Source organism: Arvicola amphibius, chromosome 15 (genome assembly GCF_903992535.2).
Source record: "Arvicola amphibius chromosome 15, mArvAmp1.2, whole genome shotgun sequence".
Classification (NCBI taxonomy): domain Eukaryota; kingdom Metazoa; phylum Chordata; class Mammalia; order Rodentia; family Cricetidae; genus Arvicola; species Arvicola amphibius.
The window spans coordinates 12,650,883-12,673,908 of record NC_052061.1 but is presented as its reverse complement, the minus strand read 5'-3'; the positions used below and the strand labels follow the sequence as shown (position 1 = coordinate 12,673,908).

General features: G+C 49.4%; 1 protein-coding gene and 1 long non-coding RNA gene across 3 annotated transcripts in view; one reads left to right on the top strand and one right to left on the bottom strand.

The window, feature by feature from the left end:
- The first annotated feature begins 7,562 nt into the window (after positions 1-7,562).
- Positions 7,563-11,543, top strand: LOC119801663. Its single transcript, XR_005283275.1, has 3 exons — positions 7,563-7,679; positions 8,235-8,335; positions 11,381-11,543. It is a non-coding gene; the product is annotated as an uncharacterized LOC119801663 (long non-coding RNA).
- A 9,418-nt stretch (positions 11,544-20,961) lies between these two features.
- N4bp1 (NEDD4 binding protein 1) overlaps positions 20,962-23,026 on the bottom strand; it is a 51,884-nt gene continuing 49,819 nt past the window's right edge. For both annotated transcript variants that reach the window (XM_038313148.2, XM_038313149.2), the window contains exon 7: positions 20,962-21,735. In XM_038313148.2, coding sequence (XP_038169076.1) covers positions 21,378-21,735 — 358 coding nt within the window. In that variant the 3' untranslated portion in view covers positions 20,962-21,377. The remainder of the gene's footprint in view (positions 21,736-23,026) is intronic.

The window sequence follows — 23,026 nt, the reverse complement described above, 5'->3', positions numbered from 1 at the left end:
CCTTTATATGGATTCTGGGGAAGTTGAGCCTGAAGCAGACAAGCAGAGGAAGCAACAAGGGGCAGTGGAGGGAAGGAGAGGGGTTTGGGCTTGGGGAAGGAAGATCAGGGAGGGCTGTGGGACAACAGTCTAGCCCAGTGGTGAGTCCTGCCTATGTCAGAGTCATTAACAGAGTCCTTTGCTTATGTCTCCTTTCAAGGTCTGAAGAACAGGCCTGGGGCCATGGTTATTAAACCATGGGTCTCGTTCGGCCTGGTGTGGCCTACGAGCCACAAGAGGGGGCCAGGCCAGAACGTTTTAGAGCTATGTACCCGAAATCATCACGCCCTGTGACACACCCCGTGACACATGAGGACAAGCTCTGTACCCCTCCTCTCCCTGCAGTGGGAGCTGTTAGCTCCAGCAAGGTAAGCTCATACTTGTTCCAGCACTATGGCTGGGCAGAGAAGTCGGACACACGGCCACCCCATTTTAAAGAGCCAGCCGTCCAACGTCTGCAATCCACGTTCTGCAACTTTGTGTTCCACATGACACGGGGTCTTCACCAAGTCGTCTCCTAATTTTTGAAGATCCTTATCGATGACCAGCTGTAAAGAAGTCCATGTAAAGGGTAGAGAGGAGGAGAGGGGTGTGTGGGACAAGGCAAGAGAGAAGAAAATCAGTAAGACAGTGAGGGGACAGGGCATGACACTGGGGAAGGGGAGGAGTCTGCCCATGGGAAATTCCAGTTCCAGCCAGGCAGCTGAGAAGAAAGAGATGAGCATGTAGGGCAGGGACAGGGACCTTGGGTGGGCTGATCTGATCGGGAGAAACTCCCTGAAGAGATATATGGAGTGCCCAGGAGCAGAAGACCATGCCTCCGTAGGGGGTTCAAGCCAACCCCTTCCCAGGAGCCTCCTCCTCTTTCTGCTCTATCCAACCTCAGGCTGATCTGGTAACATCTGCGTCCTTTTCTTCACAGCCTCCTGCCACCAGGGTCCATGCTGCCCTTCCCATGTTCCACAAGTTTAGAAACTTTCACTTTGACTAAAATTACAGGACTTTTCTGCCCACTGTGAAAAGGTAACTAGGACTTGAGGGGGCTGTGGAACATCACCGCTGGACAAGGCCAGCATCCTTGGATGGCTTTGTGTCCAGTGATGATGTCGGGGTCTAGATTGGGGGAACAGTCACTGTCATGGAGCTACAAGGAATCAGCCAGTGCTATTGTGTACATTCCTGTTGAGTGAGGTGTCTGCAGAATCCTCATGGGAACCATGCAGGTTGTGAACAGCTCTGTGTCAGCGAGAGCTTCCCAGCTGACAGGGAATCCAGGGTTCTTGTCTGAGGGGATTATTTGGACCAGTAGTTCTCAATATTCCTAATGCTGCAACCTTTTAATACAGTTCCTCATGTTGTAAAGACCCCCCAAAACCAGTTACTTTTGCTCCTGTTTCTGATCTTAGGTGAGCCTGTGAAAGGCTCATTAGATCCCCAAAGAGGTTGAGACCCACAGGTTGAGAAGCGCTGAAGGGATGAATTAGTTTGAGTTCTCTTAGTGTCTCTTTGTGGAAGATGAGTTTCTGAAGCCTGGTCTTGATGGTATCCACCAATGAATCAGGCTTTCTTATGTCTGCTGAGAATGCTGGCATTGGTCTTTCTGTATCTGGGTGTTGTGTCAGCTTAGCAAATAGCAATCTACTTCCTCGGCCACCGCTGAGCACAGCTTGCACACACAAGTCTCTGTGGCAGCCTATAGTGCCGAACTCTACTGGTATTGATGGTGCAGTGGATCAGCAGGTCATCCTGAGCAGGGCTTGACACTTGTCTCCTTGTGTCATGAATCATTTGCCAGGTGCCCTAGGGCCTTTGAGATAGGAACTTGTTGCAGACAGAAACCTATTCTAGCATTCACTTACTGAATTTGCCCATTCCTGCGGTTTCTACTCTATCGCCTTGACAAAGCACTGTGGCCAAGGCCATTTATGGGAGAAAGCATGTGACTTAGGGGTCCACAGTTGCAGAGGGGGACAGCACATGACCATCCTGATGGGAATCTAGCAATAGGCAGACAGTCATGGCATTGGAGCTGGAGGTGATAGCTGACACTGATTCTCAAGCAACACACACACACACACACACACACACACACACACACACACACACACACACACGGGGGGTGGGGGGAGACTTGGAATGGGTTTGGCTCTAGAATCCTTAAAGCTCTGTGACCCCTACTGACACTTCCTTCTTCCAGGCCATAACTCCTGATGTTCCATATCTAAACATGTTCATCCATGGGAGCCATTCTCATTCAAACAAAGCCAAATACTAACCAGGATGGGGAGAGGAAACTCTTGAGTAGCATCGCCCTGAGCTCTGACTGTCGCTGTCCCCACCCTTCCGCTCTCCTTGCACTCTCAGAGAGCAGATGACACCACTGTCTCTCTTGAAACTTGCAAACCTGCACTTCCATAAAGATGTCTGGAAGACAGAAGAGACCCTTGCACTCAGTTTTATCCACAACGAAGTTTCTTTTGTGGAACCCCTCACCTAGAGGAGCCCTGTTTGCCTCTCTGCACCCAATTGGATGTTTGTGACCACCTCACACGGTCAGAATGGGCTAGATAGTCTCAGAAAAAGAACAAATACCAGGCACACCCCTCAATCCTCATTGGAAGACACAACATACAAAACCATCAGTGGTCTGCCTTATGTGACAATGGAAGTCTGACCACAGTGGCAGCCCGTCAACCAACCCATGCCACAGCCTCTCTGCCAACTTGCTGGGGCATTCAGTGTTAGTGTCTTCCTGCTGCTGACTATCAGACACAGTAGTCAATGTGAGCATAAGTCCTGGACCAGCGCAGGGCACCATGGAGTTTAGGGAGAGGCCTGCCAATCAGCTCCTTGTGTTGGGAAAGCCATCTAAGAGAGCAAAGAGTGATTTTCTCAGCTTTCTCATGAGCCTTTGGAAAGCAGGGGGATTAGCAAAATCTGTGTGACTCTGACATTATGATCTGTCTCCTGTCATGGTAAAGTTGAATGGGAGGCAGGTGGACAGGTGGCCAGAGAATTCAGGCTGAGCACCATGGAAGGTTAGAATGGGACACACATGTCTGGTCAGCTCTCCCCAAGCAAAGGCTGTCTAGCTAGGGACAATGTGAAAGAAATCTTTCCCTGACAGACAAGGTTACAGAATCCATTAGGGACACCATCCAGTAAAGCCAGGCCACTTCCTTTCCAGGTCTCAAAGGCACCAGCCTCATCTGCCCTTTGGTCTTACCTCAGGAAAGCATGTGGTCGCTTCTCTGCCCCTTTCAGACAGCAAATCCACACTGCTCATCTTCACACAAGTCAAGAAACCATGTGGTTTGTTTTGTTTTGTTTTTTGGCCAAACTTCCTAATTCCCCAGGCTGCTCACCATGGCAGGAAATGGTTAATATCCTTTGGTCTTCCTTAGCTTGCAGGTACTTGTGAACACATTCAACCACAAGCTTTTCTTGTTTCCCATCCAGAGCTCCAACAGGGGATTGACTACCACACAGGGTCAATTATTCATTTGTTCTGTTGACAACACTTGGCTCCTGAGAGAAATCATAAGATGAGAATGTAGCCATGAAACTGCCCTCCTAGTGACAGGAATAACTCACTCCACCAAGTGCTTGGTCTTCAAACGTGAGGGCGTGGGCTCAGAACCAGATGCCACATAAAAGCTTTGAAGGCCAGTGTGAGCGTATCATCCTACCTCTATGGAGGTGGAAGGGAGAAGTCCCTTTTTCATCCTTGTACAGGGGTCTAGAGTTACTGACAAGTCACAGGTTCCTTTGCTTGTGTCTCCTTTCAAGGTCTGAAGAACAGGCCTGGGGCCATGGTTATTAAACCATGGATCTCGTTCGGCCTGGTGTGGCCTACGAGCCACAGAGGGGGCCAGGCCAGAACGTTTTAGAGCTATGTACCCGAAATCATCACGCCCTGTGACACACCCCGTGACACATGAGGACAAGCTCTGTACCCCTCCTCTCCCTGCAGTGGGAGCTGTTAGCTCCGGCAAGGTAAGCTCATACTTGTTCCAGCACTATGGCTGGGCAGAGAAGTCGGACACATGGCCACCCCATTTTAAAGAGCCAGCCATCCAACTTCTGCAATCCACGTTATGCAACTTTGTGTTCCACATGACACGGGGTCTTCACCAAGTCGTCCCCTAATTTTTGAAGATCCTTATCGATGACCAGCTGTAAAGAAGTCCATGTAAAGGGTAGAGAGGAGGAGAGGGGTGTGTGGGACAAGGCAAGAGAGAAGAAAATCAGTAAGACAGTGAGGGGGACAGGGCATGACACTGGGGAAGGGGAGGAGTCTGCCCATAGGAAATTCCAGTTCCAGCCAGGCAGCTGAGAAGAAAGAGATGAGCATGTAGGGCAGGGACAGGGACCTTGGGCGGGCTGATCTGGTCGGGAGAAACTCCCTGAAGAGATATATGGAGTGCCCAGGAGCAGAAGACCATGCCTCCCTAGGGGGTTCAAGCCAACCCCTTCCCAGCAGCCTCCTCCTCTTTCTGCTCTATCCAACCTCAGGCTGATCTGGTAACGTCTGCGTCCTTTTCTTCACAGCCTCCTGCCACCAGGGTCCATGCTGCCCTTCCCATGTTCCACAAGTTTAGAAACTTTCACTTTGACTAAAATTACAGGACTTTTCTGCCCACTGTGAAAAGGTAACTAGGACTTGAGGGGGCTGTGGAACATCACCGCTGGACAAGGCTAGCATCCTTGGATGGCTTTGTGTCCAGTGATGATGTCCGGGGTCTAGATTGGGGGAACAGTCACTGTCATGGAGCTACAAGGAATCAGCCAGTGCTATTGTGTACATTCTTGCTGAGTGAGGTGTCTGCAGAATCCTCATGGGAACCATGCAGGTTGTGAACAGCTCTGTGTCAGCGAGAGCTTCCCAGCTGACAGGGAATCCAGGGTTCTTGTCTGAGGGGATTATTTGGACCAGTAGTTCTCAATATTCCTAATGCTGCAACCTTTTAATACAGTTCCTCATGTTGTAAAGACCTCCCAAAAACAGTTACTTTTGCTCCTGTTTCTGATCTTAGGTGAGCCTGTGAAAGGCTCATTAGATCCCCAAAGAGGTTGAGACCCACAGGTTGAGAAGCGCTGAAGGGATGAATTAGTTTGAGTTCTCTTAGTGTCTCTTTGTGGAAGATGAGTTTCTGAAGCCTGGTCTTGATGGTATCCACCAATGAATCAGGCTTTCTTATGTCTGCTGAGAATGCTGGCATTGGTCTTTCTGAATCTGGGTGTTGTGTCAGCTTAGCAAATAGCAATCTACTTCCTCGGCCACCGCTGAGCACAGCTTGCACACATAAGTCTCTGTGGCAGCCTATAGTGCCGAACTCTACTGGTATTGATGGTGCAGTGGATCAGCAGGTCATCCTGAGCAGGGCTTGACACTTGTCTCCTTGTGTCATGAATCATTTGCCAGGTGCCCTAGGGCCTTTGAGATAGGAACTTGTTGCAGACAGAAACCTATTCTAGCATTCACTTACTGAATTTGCCCATTCCTGCGGTTTCTACTCTATCGCCTTGACAAAGCACTGTGGCCAAGGCCATTTATGGGAGAAAGCATGTGACTTAGGGGTCCACAGTTGCAGAGGGGGACAGCACATGACCATCCTGATGGGAATCTAGCAATAGGCAGACAGTCATGGCATTGGAGCTGGAGGTGATAGCTGACACTGATTCTCAAGCAACACACACACACACACACACACACAGACACACACACACACACATACACACACAGAGACACACACACGGGGGGTGGGGGGAGACTTGGAATGGGTTTGGCTCTAGAATCCTTAAAGCTCTGTGACCCCTACTGACACTTCCTTCTTCCAGGCCATAACTCCTGATGTTCCATATCTAAACATGTTCATCCATGGGAGCCATTCTCATTCAAACAAAGCCAAATACTAACCAGGATGGGGAGAGGAAACTCTTGAGTAGCATTGCCCTGAGCTCTGACTGTCGCTGTCCCCACCCTTCCGCTCTCCTTGCACTCTCAGAGAGCAGATGACACCACTGTCTCTCTTGAAACTTGCAAACCTGCACTTCCATAAAGATGTCTGGAAGACAGAAGAGACCCTTGCACTCAGTTTTATCCACAACGAAGTTTCTTTTGTGGAACCCCTCACCTAGAGGAGCCCTGTTTGCCTCTCTGCACCCAATTGGATGTTTGTGACCACCTCACACGGTCAGAATGGGCTAGATAGTCTCAGAAAAAGAACAAATACCAGGCACACCCCTCAATCCTCATTGGAAGACACAACATACAAAACCATCAGTGGTCTGCCTTATGTGACAATGGAAGTCTGACCACAGTGGCAGCCCGTCAACCAACCCATGCCACAGCCTCTCTGCCAACTTGCTGGGGCATTCAGTGTTAGTGTCTTCCTGCTGCTGACTATCAGACACAGTAGTCAATGTGAGCATAAGTCCTGGACCAGCGCAGGGCACCATGGAGTTTAGGGAGAGGCCTGCCAATCAGCTCCTTGTGTTGGGAAAGCCATCTAAGAGAGCAAAGAGTGATTTTCTCAGCTTTCTCATGAGCCTTTGGAAAGCAGGGGGATTAGCAAAATCTGTGTGACTCTGACATTATGATCTGTCTCCTGTCATGGTAAAGTTGAATGGGAGGCAGGTGGACAGGTGGCCAGAGAATTCAGGCTGAGCACCATGGAAGGTTAGAATGGGACACACATGTCTGGTCAGCTCTCCCCAAGCAAAGGCTGTCTAGCTAGGGACAATGTGAAAGAAATCTTTCCCTGACAGACAAGGTTACAGAATCCATTAGGGACACCATCCAGTAAAGCCAGGCCACTTCCTTTCCAGGTCTCAAAGGCACCAGCCTCATCTGCCCTTTGGTCTTACCTCAGGAAAGCATGTGGTCGCTTCTCTGCCCCTTTCAGACAGCAAATCCACACTGCTCATCTTCACACAAGTCAAGAAACCATGTGGTTTGTTTTGTTTTGTTTTTTGGCCAAACTTCCTAATTCCCCAGGCTGCTCACCATGGCAGGAAATGGTTAATATCCTTTGGTCTTCCTTAGCTTGCAGGTACTTGTGAACACATTCAACCACAAGCTTTTCTTGTTTCCCATCCAGAGCTCCAACAGGGGATTGACTACCACACAGGGTCAATTATTCATTTGTTCTGTTGACAACACTTGGCTCCTGAGAGAAATCATAAGATGAGAATGTAGCCATGAAACTGCCCTCCTAGTGACAGGAATAACTCACTCCACCAAGTGCTTGGTCTTCAAACGTGAGGGCGTGGGCTCAGAATCAGATGCCACATAAAAGCTTTGAAGGCCAGTGTGAGCGTATCATCCTACCTCTATGGAGGTGGAAGGGAGAAGTCCCTTTTTCATCCTTGTACAGGGGTCTAGAGTTACTGACAAGTCACAGGTTCCTTTGCTTGTGTCTCCTTTCAAGGTCTGAAGAACAGGCCTGGGGCCATGGTTATTAAACCATGGATCTCGTTCGGCCTGGTGTGGCCTACGAGCCACAGAGGGGGCCAGGCCAGAACGTTTTAGAGCTATGTACCCGAAATCATCACGCCCTGTGACACACCCCGTGACACATGAGGACAAGCTCTGTACCCCTCCTCTCCCTGCAGTGGGAGCTGTTAGCTCCGGCAAGGTAAGCTCATACTTGTTCCAGCACTATGGCTGGGCAGAGAAGTCGGACACATGGCCACCCCATTTTAAAGAGCCAGCCATCCAACTTCTGCAATCCACGTTATGCAACTTTGTGTTCCACATGACACGGGGTCTTCACCAAGTCGTCCCCTAATTTTTGAAGATCCTTATCGATGACCAGCTGTAAAGAAGTCCATGTAAAGGGTAGAGAGGAGGAGAGGGGTGTGTGGGACAAGGCAAGAGAGAAGAAAATCAGTAAGACAGTGAGGGGGACAGGGCATGACACTGGGGAAGGGGAGGAGTCTGCCCATAGGAAATTCCAGTTCCAGCCAGGCAGCTGAGAAGAAAGAGATGAGCATGTAGGGCAGGGACAGGGACCTTGGGCGGGCTGATCTGGTCGGGAGAAACTCCCTGAAGAGATATATGGAGTGCCCAGGAGCAGAAGACCATGCCTCCCTAGGGGGTTCAAGCCAACCCCTTCCCAGCAGCCTCCTCCTCTTTCTGCTCTATCCAACCTCAGGCTGATCTGGTAACATCTGCGTCCTTTTCTTCACAGCCTCCTGCCACCAGGGTCCATGCTGCCCTTCCCATGTTCCACAAGTTTAGAAACTTTCACTTTGACTAAAATTACAGGACTTTTCTGCCCACTGTGAAAAGGTAACTAGGACTTGAGGGGGCTGTGGAACATCACCGCTGGACAAGGCTAGCATCCTTGGATGGCTTTGTGTCCAGTGATGATGTCCGGGGTCTAGATTGGGGGAACAGTCACTGTCATGGAGCTACAAGGAATCAGCCAGTGCTATTGTGTACATTCTTGCTGAGTGAGGTGTCTGCAGAATCCTCATGGGAACCATGCAGGTTGTGAACAGCTCTGTGTCAGCGAGAGCTTCCCAGCTGACAGGGAATCCAGGGTTCTTGTCTGAGGGGATTATTTGGACCAGTAGTTCTCAATATTCCTAATGCTGCAACCTTTTAATACAGTTCCTCATGTTGTAAAGACCTCCCAAAAACAGTTACTTTTGCTCCTGTTTCTGATCTTAGGTGAGCCTGTGAAAGGCTCATTAGATCCCCAAAGAGGTTGAGACCCACAGGTTGAGAAGCGCTGAAGGGATGAATTAGTTTGAGTTCTCTTAGTGTCTCTTTGTGGAAGATGAGTTTCTGAAGCCTGGTCTTGATGGTATCCACCAATGAATCAGGCTTTCTTATGTCTGCTGAGAATGCTGGCATTGGTCTTTCTGTATCTGGGTGTTGTGTCAGCTTAGCAAATAGCAATCTACTTCCTCGGCCACCGCTGAGCACAGCTTGCACACATAAGTCTCTGTGGCAGCCTATAGTGCCGAACTCTACTGGTATTGATGGTGCAGTGGATCAGCAGGTCATCCTGAGCAGGGCTTGACACTTGTCTCCTTGTGTCATGAATCATTTGCCAGGTGCCCTAGGGCCTTTGAGATAGGAACTTGTTGCAGACAGAAACCTATTCTAGCATTCACTTACTGAATTTGCCCATTCCTGCGGTTTCTACTCTATCGCCTTGACAAAGCACTGTGGCCAAGGCCATTTATGGGAGAAAGCATGTGACTTAGGGGTCCACAGTTGCAGAGGGGGACAGCACATGACCATCCTGATGGGAATCTAGCAATAGGCAGACAGTCATGGCATTGGAGCTGGAGGTGATAGCTGACACTGATTCTCAAGCAACACACACACACACACACACACACACAGACACACACACACACATACACACACAGAGACACACACACGGGGGGTGGGGGGAGACTTGGAATGGGTTTGGCTCTAGAATCCTTAAAGCTCTGTGACCCCTACTGACACTTCCTTCTTCCAGGCCATAACTCCTGATGTTCCATATCTAAACATGTTCATCCATGGGAGCCATTCTCATTCAAACAAAGCCAAATACTAACCAGGATGGGGAGAGGAAACTCTTGAGTAGCATTGCCCTGAGCTCTGACTGTCGCTGTCCCCACCCTTCCGCTCTCCTTGCACTCTCAGAGAGCAGATGACACCACTGTCTCTCTTGAAACTTGCAAACCTGCACTTCCATAAAGATGTCTGGAAGACAGAAGAGACCCTTGCACTCAGTTTTATCCACAACGAAGTTTCTTTTGTGGAACCCCTCACCTAGAGGAGCCCTGTTTGCCTCTCTGCACCCAATTGGATGTTTGTGACCACCTCACACGGTCAGAATGGGCTAGATAGTCTCAGAAAAAGAACAAATACCAGGCACACCCCTCAATCCTCATTGGAAGACACAACATACAAAACCATCAGTGGTCTGCCTTATGTGACAATGGAAGTCTGACCACAGTGGCAGCCCGTCAACCAACCCATGCCACAGCCTCTCTGCCAACTTGCTGGGGCATTCAGTGTTAGTGTCTTCCTGCTGCTGACTATCAGACACAGTAGTCAATGTGAGCATAAGTCCTGGACCAGCGCAGGGCACCATGGAGTTTAGGGAGAGGCCTGCCAATCAGCTCCTTGTGTTGGGAAAGCCATCTAAGAGAGCAAAGAGTGATTTTCTCAGCTTTCTCATGAGCCTTTGGAAAGCAGGGGGATTAGCAAAATCTGTGTGACTCTGACATTATGATCTGTCTCCTGTCATGGTAAAGTTGAATGGGAGGCAGGTGGACAGGTGGCCAGAGAATTCAGGCTGAGCACCATGGAAGGTTAGAATGGGACACACATGTCTGGTCAGCTCTCCCCAAGCAAAGGCTGTCTAGCTAGGGACAATGTGAAAGAAATCTTTCCCTGACAGACAAGGTTACAGAATCCATTAGGGACACCATCCAGTAAAGCCAGGCCACTTCCTTTCCAGGTCTCAAAGGCACCAGCCTCATCTGCCCTTTGGTCTTACCTCAGGAAAGCATGTGGTCGCTTCTCTGCCCCTTTCAGACAGCAAATCCACACTGCTCATCTTCACACAAGTCAAGAAACCATGTGGTTTGTTTTGTTTTGTTTTTTGGCCAAACTTCCTAATTCCCCAGGCTGCTCACCATGGCAGGAAATGGTTAATATCCTTTGGTCTTCCTTAGCTTGCAGGTACTTGTGAACACATTCAACCACAAGCTTTTCTTGTTTCCCATCCAGAGCTCCAACAGGGGATTGACTACCACACAGGGTCAATTATTCATTTGTTCTGTTGACAACACTTGGCTCCTGAGAGAAATCATAAGATGAGAATGTAGCCATGAAACTGCCCTCCTAGTGACAGGAATAACTCACTCCACCAAGTGCTTGGTCTTCAAACGTGAGGGCGTGGGCTCAGAACCAGATGCCACATAAAAGCTTTGAAGGCCAGTGTGAGCGTATCATCCTACCTCTATGGAGGTGGAAGGGAGAAGTCCCTTTTTCATCCTTGTACAGGGGTCTAGAGTTACTGACAAGTCACAGGTTCAAGGAGAGTGTCTCAGGAAGCAAGGTAAGTGTGACACTTGACCTCTCCTACTCACACAGGAGTGGACAGGCGGTGCTCCAGAAGACACATATGAACCAGACACACACCCAAGTTGGGAGGCATGAAGAAAAGGGAATAGAAAGAAACATGGGTGAAGGCTTCATCTTCCATTAATCATTGTTCTTAAGTGCGGGATCTATTTCTCAACCTGCGATAACTGTGATTTTGTTCACAGCATTCTAGGCTCCTGCATAACTGTGGATTCAACTTCATTTTTCTCTCCTCAGATGACTTTGCTGAAAATCACGGGTCGCTTGAACCTATGAAGAACAGCTTTGCAACCTGTTGTAAGCTGCCTCTGTGGGACAACAGAATGGCAGCTCATAGCTTTGTGTAGAAGCCTTTCCCACAATGTCACGGTCGTAGGGAGCCCACTGCTGCTTTCCACCGTATGGAACCACTGCTACTTTCCACCGTATTGTGCCCACTTCTAATTTTCACTTGATGTTGGTGCAACAGAACTATGTTCCACCCTCAGAACATTTCCCAGGCCTGACACAGAAATTTGTTTATTTTAGTATTCAATAAATAAATTCCTCTGTTTATTATTTACTTTATTAAATGTTGCCTTGATTTTTATCCTGACCCATGGGGCAATATTATACAGGCCCTACATTGTATGGCAGCCAAACTTACAGGCCAGCTCATACCTGGCCACACGGAAGGTGGTCACATGACTTCCAGACAGGATGTCGCCATCCTACAAAGTTTAGGATATGCTAATATTGTTCCGATTCTTTCTTTGCCATTATGGAGATCACCTGGGAAGTGTTAATCCAGGATACCTGACAGAGCAACCATACTTGTGGAAGTGACTTTAGTCCTGATACCTTGAAACAGAATGCTAATGAACTTCCCCCTCAGTTTACCTTTTGACATAAAAGCTGTTAGGAAAATAAACACGGGTGATCTTTAGGATTTGAATGAATCCTGGGACTCCCTCCTGATATTGCCCTGTGAACTGTGTCTCAACTATTCCTACCCCTCTACACTGGCCCAGGGAGATAATTTATGTTGGGGCTGGACCCCGACACTGACCTATCTCTTCACATTGATATAGACCTATGATATCTAATCCTAAGTTAATTGAAATATTGCAGCACAATTTCTCAGTCAGGATTTGCTAATCCTGTTTGATTTCACTGTGGCTGGTATTTTTCAGAACTATTTCCCACAAAAGCTTTGGCATTGACTCTTGTAGCAGCCCATGCTTCAGGGCACCTATGTCTTATTGGGAGCTGTGTCTGAAGCACACAAACATATCACGTCTGCAGCATGGCCACACCCGATGCTTCTTGACTGCATTGACAGGAGCAGTCCAGGAAGTAGCTAGGAAGGTCTTCTGTGCTCAGGGTCACATGGTCCCAGAGCTCTCACTGGAGGGAAGAAACCAGTTCCTGGGATGGCCAAATGAAAAGAAGGCCTTAAGGGATGTAAAGCTACAACCATATTGAAAAACCTTTATAGCTCAAGAAAACCAAAAACAAACAACAGCAGCAACAAACAAAGAGGCCTGGGAAGGAGCCTTCAGCTTAGATGTGCCTGCCTCAGCTGTCCAGCCATCAGCACAGACCTGCCTCGGGAAATTCAGAGACACAAAAAGACATCAGAGCAACTAGGGAAAACATAAAAACCAAAGCAAAGGAAGCACACTCAGGAGACAGAGGCAGGAGGATCTTTGTGAGTTCAAGATCAGCCGTGTTCAAAGGGAGTTCCAGGATAGCAAGGGCTGTTTACAGAGAAACCCTCTCCTGAAAAAGCAAAGGAAGCTTGAGAGAGAGGTGTCCGTTCACTGCTTGCTAGGCAAGCATGAATTCTGACTTCCTGTCTTCCTTCTCTCCGTTGGCAAACAGGAATGGTGACATATGCTTGGAATCCCACCACTGGCATGGCAGCCATCTGCTGATTACCGGGTCTCACTGTCAATGCCACCAGCCTAGCAGAATCACCGAGACCTGGTATAGATGAGTGACCTGTGTCAATAAACAAGGTGAATGTGTTTTAGGAGCAAACACTGAGGTTTTCCTGTGGCTTCCGCATGCATATACACTAAAGGAATGTATGTGTACACACAGACACAAGTGTATGCATGTGCATGTAAGAAGAATCACAGATACACACAGGCACACATACGGGGTGGGGGTGGGAAGAGAGAGGAAGACAGGAGAGAGAATGGAGAAAGAATCATAAAGAATGAATTGAACTTTTGTGCACTGGTGTGTGTGTCTCGAAGTATTTTGATTTTTGATTCTGAGACAGGGCTAGTGACCCATTCCGAAGCTCAATGAGGGCCCCATGTCTCTAATGGTGACCTCAAACATCTCGTTCTGCTCTACTGCCAAGTGCTGACATCATAGGCATTGGCCTTCCTCTTCACCTGTCCAGTGCTACAAATCTGGACCAGATACTGAAGCATGCTGGGGCAACACTCCCTGACTAAGGTGATCCTGAAACCATTTTACAAATTTCACAGAGGGGTTGGAAACAGAGGTTTCTCTGGACTGCACCATGCAGTAGCAGCTTTGAAATAATCCCTAGGCTGGGAGCTGGTGGTGCAAGACTTTAATCCCAGCACTCAGGAGGCAGAGGGAGGATGATCTCTGTGAGTTAGAGGCCAGCCTGTTCTACAAGAGTTACTTCCAGGACAGTCAGGACTGACGGTTACACAGAGAATCCCTGTCTTGAAATACATTCGATAATAATAACAATCACTCAGGTTATATTGATTACAAATTTTGGCCTGTTGTTGAGGCTTATTACTAAATATCTCTTACAGTTAAATTAACCCATTTCGTTTAATCTATGTGTTGCCCTGTGGCCGTGGCTTTACGTCTTGTGTCTTGTGTCTTGGTTTCTGACTCCTGTCTCACATGATTCTGCCCTTCTTTCTCCCTGTTTGGCTTTCCCACCTAGATTTATTCTGCCTTGTTAAAGGCCAACAGCATACAGAAGGGTTATCGCACAGCACAGCAAGACCTGGTGTCAGGAAGTGAAAGAAGGATCTCCTCTGGACTGAAAATTACTGTGGATGCTTGCCACTTATGTTGTGTAGCTTGGGTCCCTCTTAGCAGATATTCGCACTGAGAGAGGTGTCAGAAACTGGAGAAACGGTGTCACAGGAGGAGAAGTGTCAATACACACCATGGTCATCTTCAATTCCCAAAGCTCAGAAAGACTAGCGACAGAGGCCCCGAGGGCCTCAGAAGAAACAATCCCTGGCAGAAATGAGAAGGCTAGGAGACGGGCTGACTCCATGCAGCCAAACCTCTAGCATTTTGGTGACAGTTCTGACCAACAGGCAGAAAACTACTTTGTTCTTCATGTTGGGTCATCATCGTTTTCAGAGCACAGACCAAAGTCACATCAACATGGATAGACAGACACCACAGGGAATGGGATATGGACTTCCATATTCTGCGCAACACCCAGGTCATGAGAGCCAGAGAGTGACAATCATGGTGAACATGGGGACTAAGAAACCGGAACTAGGGATTGTGTTGGGGGGAGTCCTCAGTTGGCAGAGTACTTCTCAGACAACAGTGGGACCTATGTTTGTGTCCCAGCACCCGCATATAATGTCAGCAGCACTAGCACACAGTGGTGATCCCTACTCTCGAGAGTCTCAGGATGGAGTCAGGAGAACCGGTGAGCTCCAGAACTGGTGGGTGACTGTTTCTCTAAATTCACACTGGAAGGCCAACGAGAAGAGAATCATGAAGTTGAATTCTGGATCCAAGAAGTACACCCAGAAAGGAAGACACGGGCAACTAGGGAAAGGTATCCTAACTTGTTGGGAAGTCAGGCTCTACCTGAAGCTGGGGTATGGGGAGGGGTGGTCTCTCCGCCAGATGCACCAATCCTGGGGCTCTCTCAGCACCGGTACAGCTGAGCTCTGCTCTACCCTCCCAAGGGAGCTTCCCAGCAGAGGTATATAGCACAAATTCCAATTATTCTTTTTTTTTTAAAGATTTATTTATTTATTATGTATACAACATTCCTTCCATGTATGCTTGCATGCCAGAAGAGGGCACCAGATCTCATTATAGATGGCTGTGAGCCACCAAGTGGTTGCTGGGAATTGAACTCAGGACCTCTGGAAGAGCAGTCAGTGCTCTTAACCACTGAGCCATCTCTCCAGCCCCTCTAATTATTCTTAAAACAAACGAACAAACAAACAAACAAACACCCAAAGTCAGATACTAGGGGGTGAAGGCTGAAGGATCAGAGCAGTGTGCCAGCCACTAAAGAGACCTTTTACCTTGATCAATGTTCAAACCTAAGGGGCGAGCCTGTCCTCAGACTGTCTCTTCCCATCTTATATTCCTCTCTCCTCCCAGCCACACCCCTCCTGTCTCCACCTCCCTGTGCTGGGATTAAAGGCGTGGGATCACAAAGTACTAGGATCACATTTGTGTGAGCTGTTTCTCTTTTAGACAGATTCACTCTCCTGTAGCCCAGGGTGGCCTTGAACTAACAGAGCTCCCTCTACCTTTGTCCCTCCCAGTTCTGGGATTAAAGGTGTGTGCCACCACTGCCTGACCTCTAGTAGCTTAGCTCTGCACTTTGATTTTCAGGCGAGCTTTATTAGTTCAAACACAAACTAAGTATCACTACAGAGGTATCCATTTCTTCTGTTCTGCTCCCCTAAGGGAATATCTCAGCAGAGGTATCCATTTCTTCTCAGCCCTGTCCCAGGATGTTACTTCTGCTTCTCTGTGAAATGGGAAAGGCCTGCAGGAAGGCGGCAGTCTCCTCTCCTCGGACTCCAGTGAAAAGTTGGCACTCACCTGCCCTGAGAACTATTTCTGCTCAGCGTACTCTTCTGCTTACTGCAGAACAGGGTCACCATGAGATGGTAGATGGGCAGATGGGCAGTGCTGGCTGAGCCTGGGGAGGGCAGCGAGCCTTCCACACACGGCAGCATCATGCTATCCCCTACAGATGTTAGCACCAAGCCTTCCAGAGGCTGGGTTTCCTTTCTCCGGGCCACACAGCACTGGGTGTGTCACAGCAGGGCCCACACACACACCTGAGGGTCATTCTGACCGCCTCCTTCCTTCCTCCAGGACCGCCCCCGTGTTTTCTTTTGGGTATAAGGGTCTCGGGACAGATAAAGCATAGGTATCCATGGTTGGGGGGGGGGGTAGTGAGGTTGTTTTCTGTGGGTGTCCAACCCTTTTCAGAGGGTCCAAGTGACTTGCTGGTATAGCCCCTATAGATGGGGAAGCAGTGAACACAACCTTTTCAGCTCCTGCGGGCCACTCAGAAAGACCCTTCTTCCTGCTGCCTGTTTGGGAGGTTGCAACTTGGGCCTGATCCAGGGGCCAGACATGCGGCAGAGCAGTACAGGTCTGGTTCCTCTGCTGGGAGCAGTGACAGAGGAGGGGTCTCACCCAGGTCTGGGTTCCAGATTGTGCAGATGAGCGGGGCTAGCTGGGGATCTGGAGAGAGATGGCAAGCAAAACCCTAGAAGCTACAGTCTGCAGCAGAGAGCCCTGTGATTTGCAGCAAAAGCCACCAAACAGGAGGAGGCAGGAGGGGCAAGTCCAGCCCTTGGGATACATCTCCGCACTGGCAGAAGGACTCTGGCTCAGCTGCTTCCCCAGAAGTCACCCCTGGTCTTGACAGCACCATGTGTCTGGAGAATGGAAAGCTGAGTTGCTTTTGGTTCTCAAAACCAGTGGAGCAAAGCATGACGGGTCTCACCTGCAACTCTACCACTTGGAAGGCTGAGGCAGGAGGACTGCTGTGAATTCAAGGACAGCCTGGACTACAGGATAGAGTGTACAAAAACAAACCACCAAATGTGCTTCCTCTCTCCTCCCACAGCAACAGTACTGGGCGCATCCCTCAGCACAGAACAGTGGAGGCCGCCTCCTTCCCTGGGGTGGAAGAGGGGTAGGGTAGCAGGAAACTGGGAGGGGTGGCTCTTGAGCAGGACAGAGTGACACCCAGACTAGGTGCTCATCCTGGTGGGCTATTGGCACACGTCTTTGGGACCTTCCTAAACATCAAGCTGGACGCCTGCTCTCCAATCTGCCAGGCTCTGCTAAGGACAGTGAGGCACTTCACTCTGCGTAGACACCCGATCTCACGGGATGAACTAACATGAAACTGCTTCAGCATCTGGGCGCACTTGGACAATACTGGGCCTCCTGACACCTGAGGAAGGTTTCCTTGACAAAAAGTGAGCTCAGGACTCAGGGTCGGTCTCTTGCTCATGTTTCTTCCCCATGGCAGAAAATGGTGCTAATGGTTGTGGGTGCATCCCACATGGCTCCCAGCACAACGGGCAAAATCTCTGAGAGGACTGGCGGGTGAGGTCTAAGCAACTGTCTGCTTTGGACGGTCTGTCTGGTCAGGATTCCAGGTCTGGGCAAGTTGACCAGGATGGCATGTGCTGAAGGCCCTGGGGAAGGGGGACAGAGTGAAGCAGGCAAGCTAAGCCTCCCCTACACCTGACAGAGGTCTGTCCCATCTCTGAAACACGATCACCAAAGTTCCTCCAGTCAAGAAGGCACCATCCTCCAGTTCACTTGAACAGACATTTATTGAGCACCTACCAAGTGCAAGGCACTGTTAGGTGCCACAAGAGATACAGAGTGACCATATGGTCCCTGCCCGCGAGGAGCTCACAGTCTAGAGGGAGGCAACACAGTACACAGTTGGCTGCAGCTATACCTTCCGGAGAGGCAAGAGCCAGAAGCGAGACACCAAGTGCTGTGGGGGTGGGGGTCACAGAATACCACAGGGCTGCTTCTGTTCAGGGCACAAAGAAGACTCAGGGCTGGGCCTTTGAGGAGGGCTGTAGGGCAGAGGGCCATTTCTAGAAGAGAAATAAGCACGGATAGGACCCCTGGAAACCCACATCTGGGTGGCAGGTGAGCATCGTGGCAGGGATAGACAATCCAATATGGCCATGGGGCAACAGCCACGGGCGCTCGGCTCAGAGGACAGGAACTCGATGATGTGGTGGCAGCTGTAGATCACTGAAGAGGAGGAGGAGACACAAAACGGTCTTCTAGATGAACTTGAATGAGCTCCCTGGAGTCTGGGAGAGGGGAGATGTAAAGTGGCCTAGTGTTGAGGGACCCGTGAGAGAACAGTGTCACGGCGGATTGTGGGAAGTGGGGGGCAGTAGCAAGCCAAGGGTCAAGAAAGATACGAGGGACCTTTCCGGGAACAGGTGAGAGAAGATGACAGAACGGAGGCCGAGCTTCTGAGGTTCTGGGAGTCACGATTCTATAGGCTTAGTGACAGGATTAGTGTCACCACCATTGAAGGTGACATTAGGAAAGAGTGGTGACCTGCTACAATAAGTGTAGCTTCTCAAAGTGCAGTTCCAGGCCACCAACTGGGAGCCACTCGGGGTGTGCCCGATAACCTGCATTTTAGCAAGGGCTGCCCTTTTCACTGGCGGCCTAAGGGTGGCCCAGTTTTAGAACCACCTGTGGAGAAACTGCATTAAGGATTGGCCTTCAAGGAGAAGAAAGGAAAGCAGAGCATCTAGAAGGAAAATAGAAGAAATAAGGCCAATGGCCTGTCTGTAGCTATTACATTAACAATGAAACGGCAACCAGTGATTTCCCAGGCTCCTCCCATGTGGTGGGCAGAAGCTAAGTTTGCAAACTGGGGAGTGAAAGCGTGGGAAGGTGGAGTAAAGCATCAGCAACAAAATGCAGGGTGTTTTAACCTCAGGGATCAAAGGTAACAGGAAGGTGGTAATGCCAGTGAACAGTGCAACTAATGGACCCAGCTGACATGGCTCAGAAAGCTGAGGATGGGCGGCATTGGAAGAGATGCGAGAGGCAGGCTAGGACCTGGGTGAGCATGGTGCAGAGGGCACAGGGTCTGCAGCCATTGCCCCTACCAGGGGGACAGACTCGATACTTGACAGTGGCAACAAAGGGTGGAGTCTTCTTTCTTGCTTTACACATTTGCAAGCCTGCGTAAACACAACTCCATCCTGTCTCACAGCTGAGCCTGCCAACCATGGTGCCACCACACTGAACCAGGACAGCTACTGCTACACATGCACGCACACATGCACGCACGCGCACAGCGGCTGGAAATCCATCAGCTACACTAGTCACTTATCCTTTCAATCTCTGTAAGCATCAGATACCTTGACCAATGACCAAAATGATCAGCCTCAGCCACGCTGACCACCTCACCCAAATGTCAGGATACGTAGGAGGCAGAGGCACTCGACATAGGGAGGAATGCCACGACACTCCAAAGTTCACTGTGGAGGCACTGAGGGATGGAGGTTGAGCATCTACAAGCACCTAACAGCAACAGAGCTTGGGATGAGGCAGAGAAGCAGGTCGTGAGCTTCCTTCGGTGGCTGTTTAAGTGGGATTTGGATGCTACCCCTAAAGGTGATGAATTTCACAGAGAGTCTAGAATTATATTTCACATTATAATATACACAGTAATTAATGCCTCTCGATTTCCTCCAACTTTTCTTCCCTCCTATATGGGGAAGGGGACACGGGCAGGTATCTCAGAAACAATACTAAGAACACAGAGGCTACACAACAAAAGTCAATCTGCCTGTAGAGTCTGGGAAAGCTTGTGCTCCTTCCTGCAAGCATCAGGATGGCACCCTGACTCTCCTGGCTCCCGGGAATGCTGGACTGGGACTGAGTAGACCAGGAGGTCCTAGGGACGGCTCCACCTTGGCACCTTTACTGTGCTCAGAAGCTGGGGCACAAGGCTGTAGTGAGTCTACTGTACCTTGCAAAGTCTGTTTTCTGCTTTCACTGCCTGCAGGTCTCAAAAGCACAAGTGACAGATGACAAACGACTCCCCAGCAGGTTACATCATCAATGAATTCAGGAGAACATGACTGAAGTACAACCATGGCTACCCAGAAAGCTCTGTATTCATCTCCTGAGGGATGCAGGGATCAAATGAAACCAAGGTATACGCATGGTGACAGCATCCTGGGATCTACAGTCCCTGCACCACAGAGAACCAACCAGCGCCACATCCTCAGTTACTAACTGTGGGACCAGGAGAAAGACACAATCCACAGAGCAGTGGAATTGACCGTGAGAGCTGGGACACGGCACGGATGGAAAACACAGAGCCCTTAAAAAGTCTAGGTGAGAGTCAAGATGCTAAGAATGACCAGGAAATGTTTCACAGACACAGAACTCAAGCTACACTGAGAAGAGACGATACCAAGATAACTGGTTCTGAAAGGCTCAGGAATCAGGAAGATCAGCTAAGAGACCTCTAAAAGACAGAAGAGGGAGACAGCAGGGCTGAGACCCCTCTGAAACTACTAATGCTATTTATTGGCTTGGGTCATCCTTGAGAATAGAAAACTTTTTGGCAAAGCTGTACAAACTCCACATGGGGTTCTTCCCCATACTTGTGGGCTGTGGACTCATGCTGGCCACAGAAGGGAGTTCCTTAGCAGACTCTCCAATCCTACCTCACCTTCTGAGGTGACAGTAGCTGTGGAATCAGATAGGGAACATGGTGGCCTCAGCTGGGGAGGGCATTTGGGAGCTGGGCCAATCTGGGAGTATTCTGGGACTCAGTTCCCTTCTCTGTCCAGCGGAGAGGAAGAAGGATGGGGCTGAATGGATTGAAACTTGTCATCCTGCTCTTCTGAGTCTGACTTTGTCTTGTCACTGACTACAGCCAGGCACCAAGTGCCATCTAGTGGCTCCACTTCTCCGCTCTCATAGATGGCCTGCTGAGAAGACCCAGAAGAGTGGAACAGGCCAGCTCCAAGAGGAAGGCAGGGGAGCACACACCAAGTGAGTGGATACAACAGATCACCTCAAGAAAATATACTTTAAGAGAGCTTGCTTTCCTTAAGGAAGCAATTCCTTTTTTTTTATTTTTTAATTTTATTTAGAAAGGCTAACCATATTCATTTGTCAATTTTTCTTCAGCTTTAAGGAAAATAGTTTAAAAAACATAAAGTTGTAAATACACTCAAGAGTAACTGCTATTAAACAGTTCTGAACAGGCAGAAAATGTACTTTTCTTTTACAGAAAATGTTCAATCTGTAATAGCAGCATAATTTATACATAGAAAAAAGCTGGCTTTGAAAATCCAGACTTTTGTATACATAAAACACATCCCTTCCTTTTCCTACCGAGAGCAGCACTGTGCACTCTGGAAAGCTGCTCCCCACTACGGGACTCCACAGTTGGCAGCTCCCTCTGGTCCCCATCAGCAGTGGGCTCTCAGCCCAGCCTTCAGTCCAATACCAGGGCAGAAAGGGCATTCAGGTCTTTCATGTATGGATGAGCTACCAGGATCTGGTCAATCTTCAGTTTTTGCTCAGAGTCAGGGAAGATCTTCAGCAGGGCCGCCCTCAGCTCACTGGTCTCTGCGGAAGATCTCTGTGCTGGTACGAGAAGGTTCTGCTGTATACTGGGAATGGTGGCCAGGGGTGTGAAGTGGGGCTGCTGAGGAAGCCAAGGGCTTGAAGAGGCTCCCTGGTTCCGGGATGGAGGCTGGTGGCTGGTGTTGGCTACTTGGGTGTTGGGGCTCCTCAAGCCAGGATCAAACATGTCCACATTTGGCAAGGCATTGAGTAGCGGCTGCATGTCTCTGTGGATAAAGTGACCATGGTGAGAGCGGCAGTGAGAAACCCTGTAAAGCACATATGGCTACCACAGAGGATCTAGATGCTAGCTAGTTCCATGTTTTCTGAAGGCCAGAGAGCCAAGGGGTTGTGAAATCAGCCCCCAGAGTGGCTCACAGGGCACGAGCACCATTTCCAGACCAATGAGGGAACAAGCACCTCTGAGACGGATAGCCCCTCCCAGTCTGCTGTCTGAGGGTGGGCCATGGTTGTTGCTTCTGCAAGGTTCCTGCTCATCTGGAGGGTTTTACTCTAGACAACGTCAGCTGACTGGGGAGAGGAATCCCTCTGGGTAGAGGCAACTCCAAGAGGCTCCTGGAATCCCTGTCTCCAGTGAGGTCTGGGTGGAGCAAGTGTGCTCTGAATGTGTGTGCACATGGTGTTGTCTAGGCACCCAGGGACACCTGTCCTGCTTAAAAACTCCCACCAATTTCAGCTGTAGCTGAGAACTGGGGCTACCGGTGCCATCAACATCAGAAGCTTGATAGCCTGCAAAAGCTCCATTAACATTAGCGGCATCCCCTCATGAAGGAGTGACAGCTAGTGGTCACCAAGCACTTTGAAGATGACACTAGGTGAGGGAAAAGGACCAGCAGGGCTGATCCTGCCACCAGGCTACTGAAGGAGTGGAACAGGTAGCAAAGAATTTACCTCTAGTTTGACCTGGGCCTCAGCTCAGCATGGGGCCCACACACAGCCTCAAACACAGGCCTTGAGGCCTAAAACCCTATGAGGATTTCCCATAGAAGATGTGCGGTTGAGGGGTTGGACTGGAAAAACCTACAGCAGGCTGCCATTCCTTGGCCAGAGTCAACGCCTTAACAGTGTGATAAAACCCAATGGCTCCCAGAGAAATGATAACAAGGCCACGACTTTCCAAGTTTGTCAGTCTCCACTGAAGAAGATCCCCGGGTGAAAATCAACCCATTGCAGTGCACCACCAAGTTCAAACTGATGATCCCCAAAGGCTCAGGCTATAAATGACCAACTAGCAGCCTTGAAAGATGGGACAGAGTCTATGTTCTCCTTTTAGGTACCTAGACCAACCCCATGCAAAAACCTGCCAGGAGATCCACAGAAATATAGCTCACTTTTGTTTTAAAACAAAGAAGGTCTGCCACTAGGTTAGCATGAAGGAGGCTGTGGTTAACAAGGTCACCTGAGAATTCTTAGTGTAGAAATAACCTCTACTTCTCAGTGACAGACAATAAAGCAAGCAGGCTTTCACATGCAGAGATGGTAAGCAGTAGCTGCCAG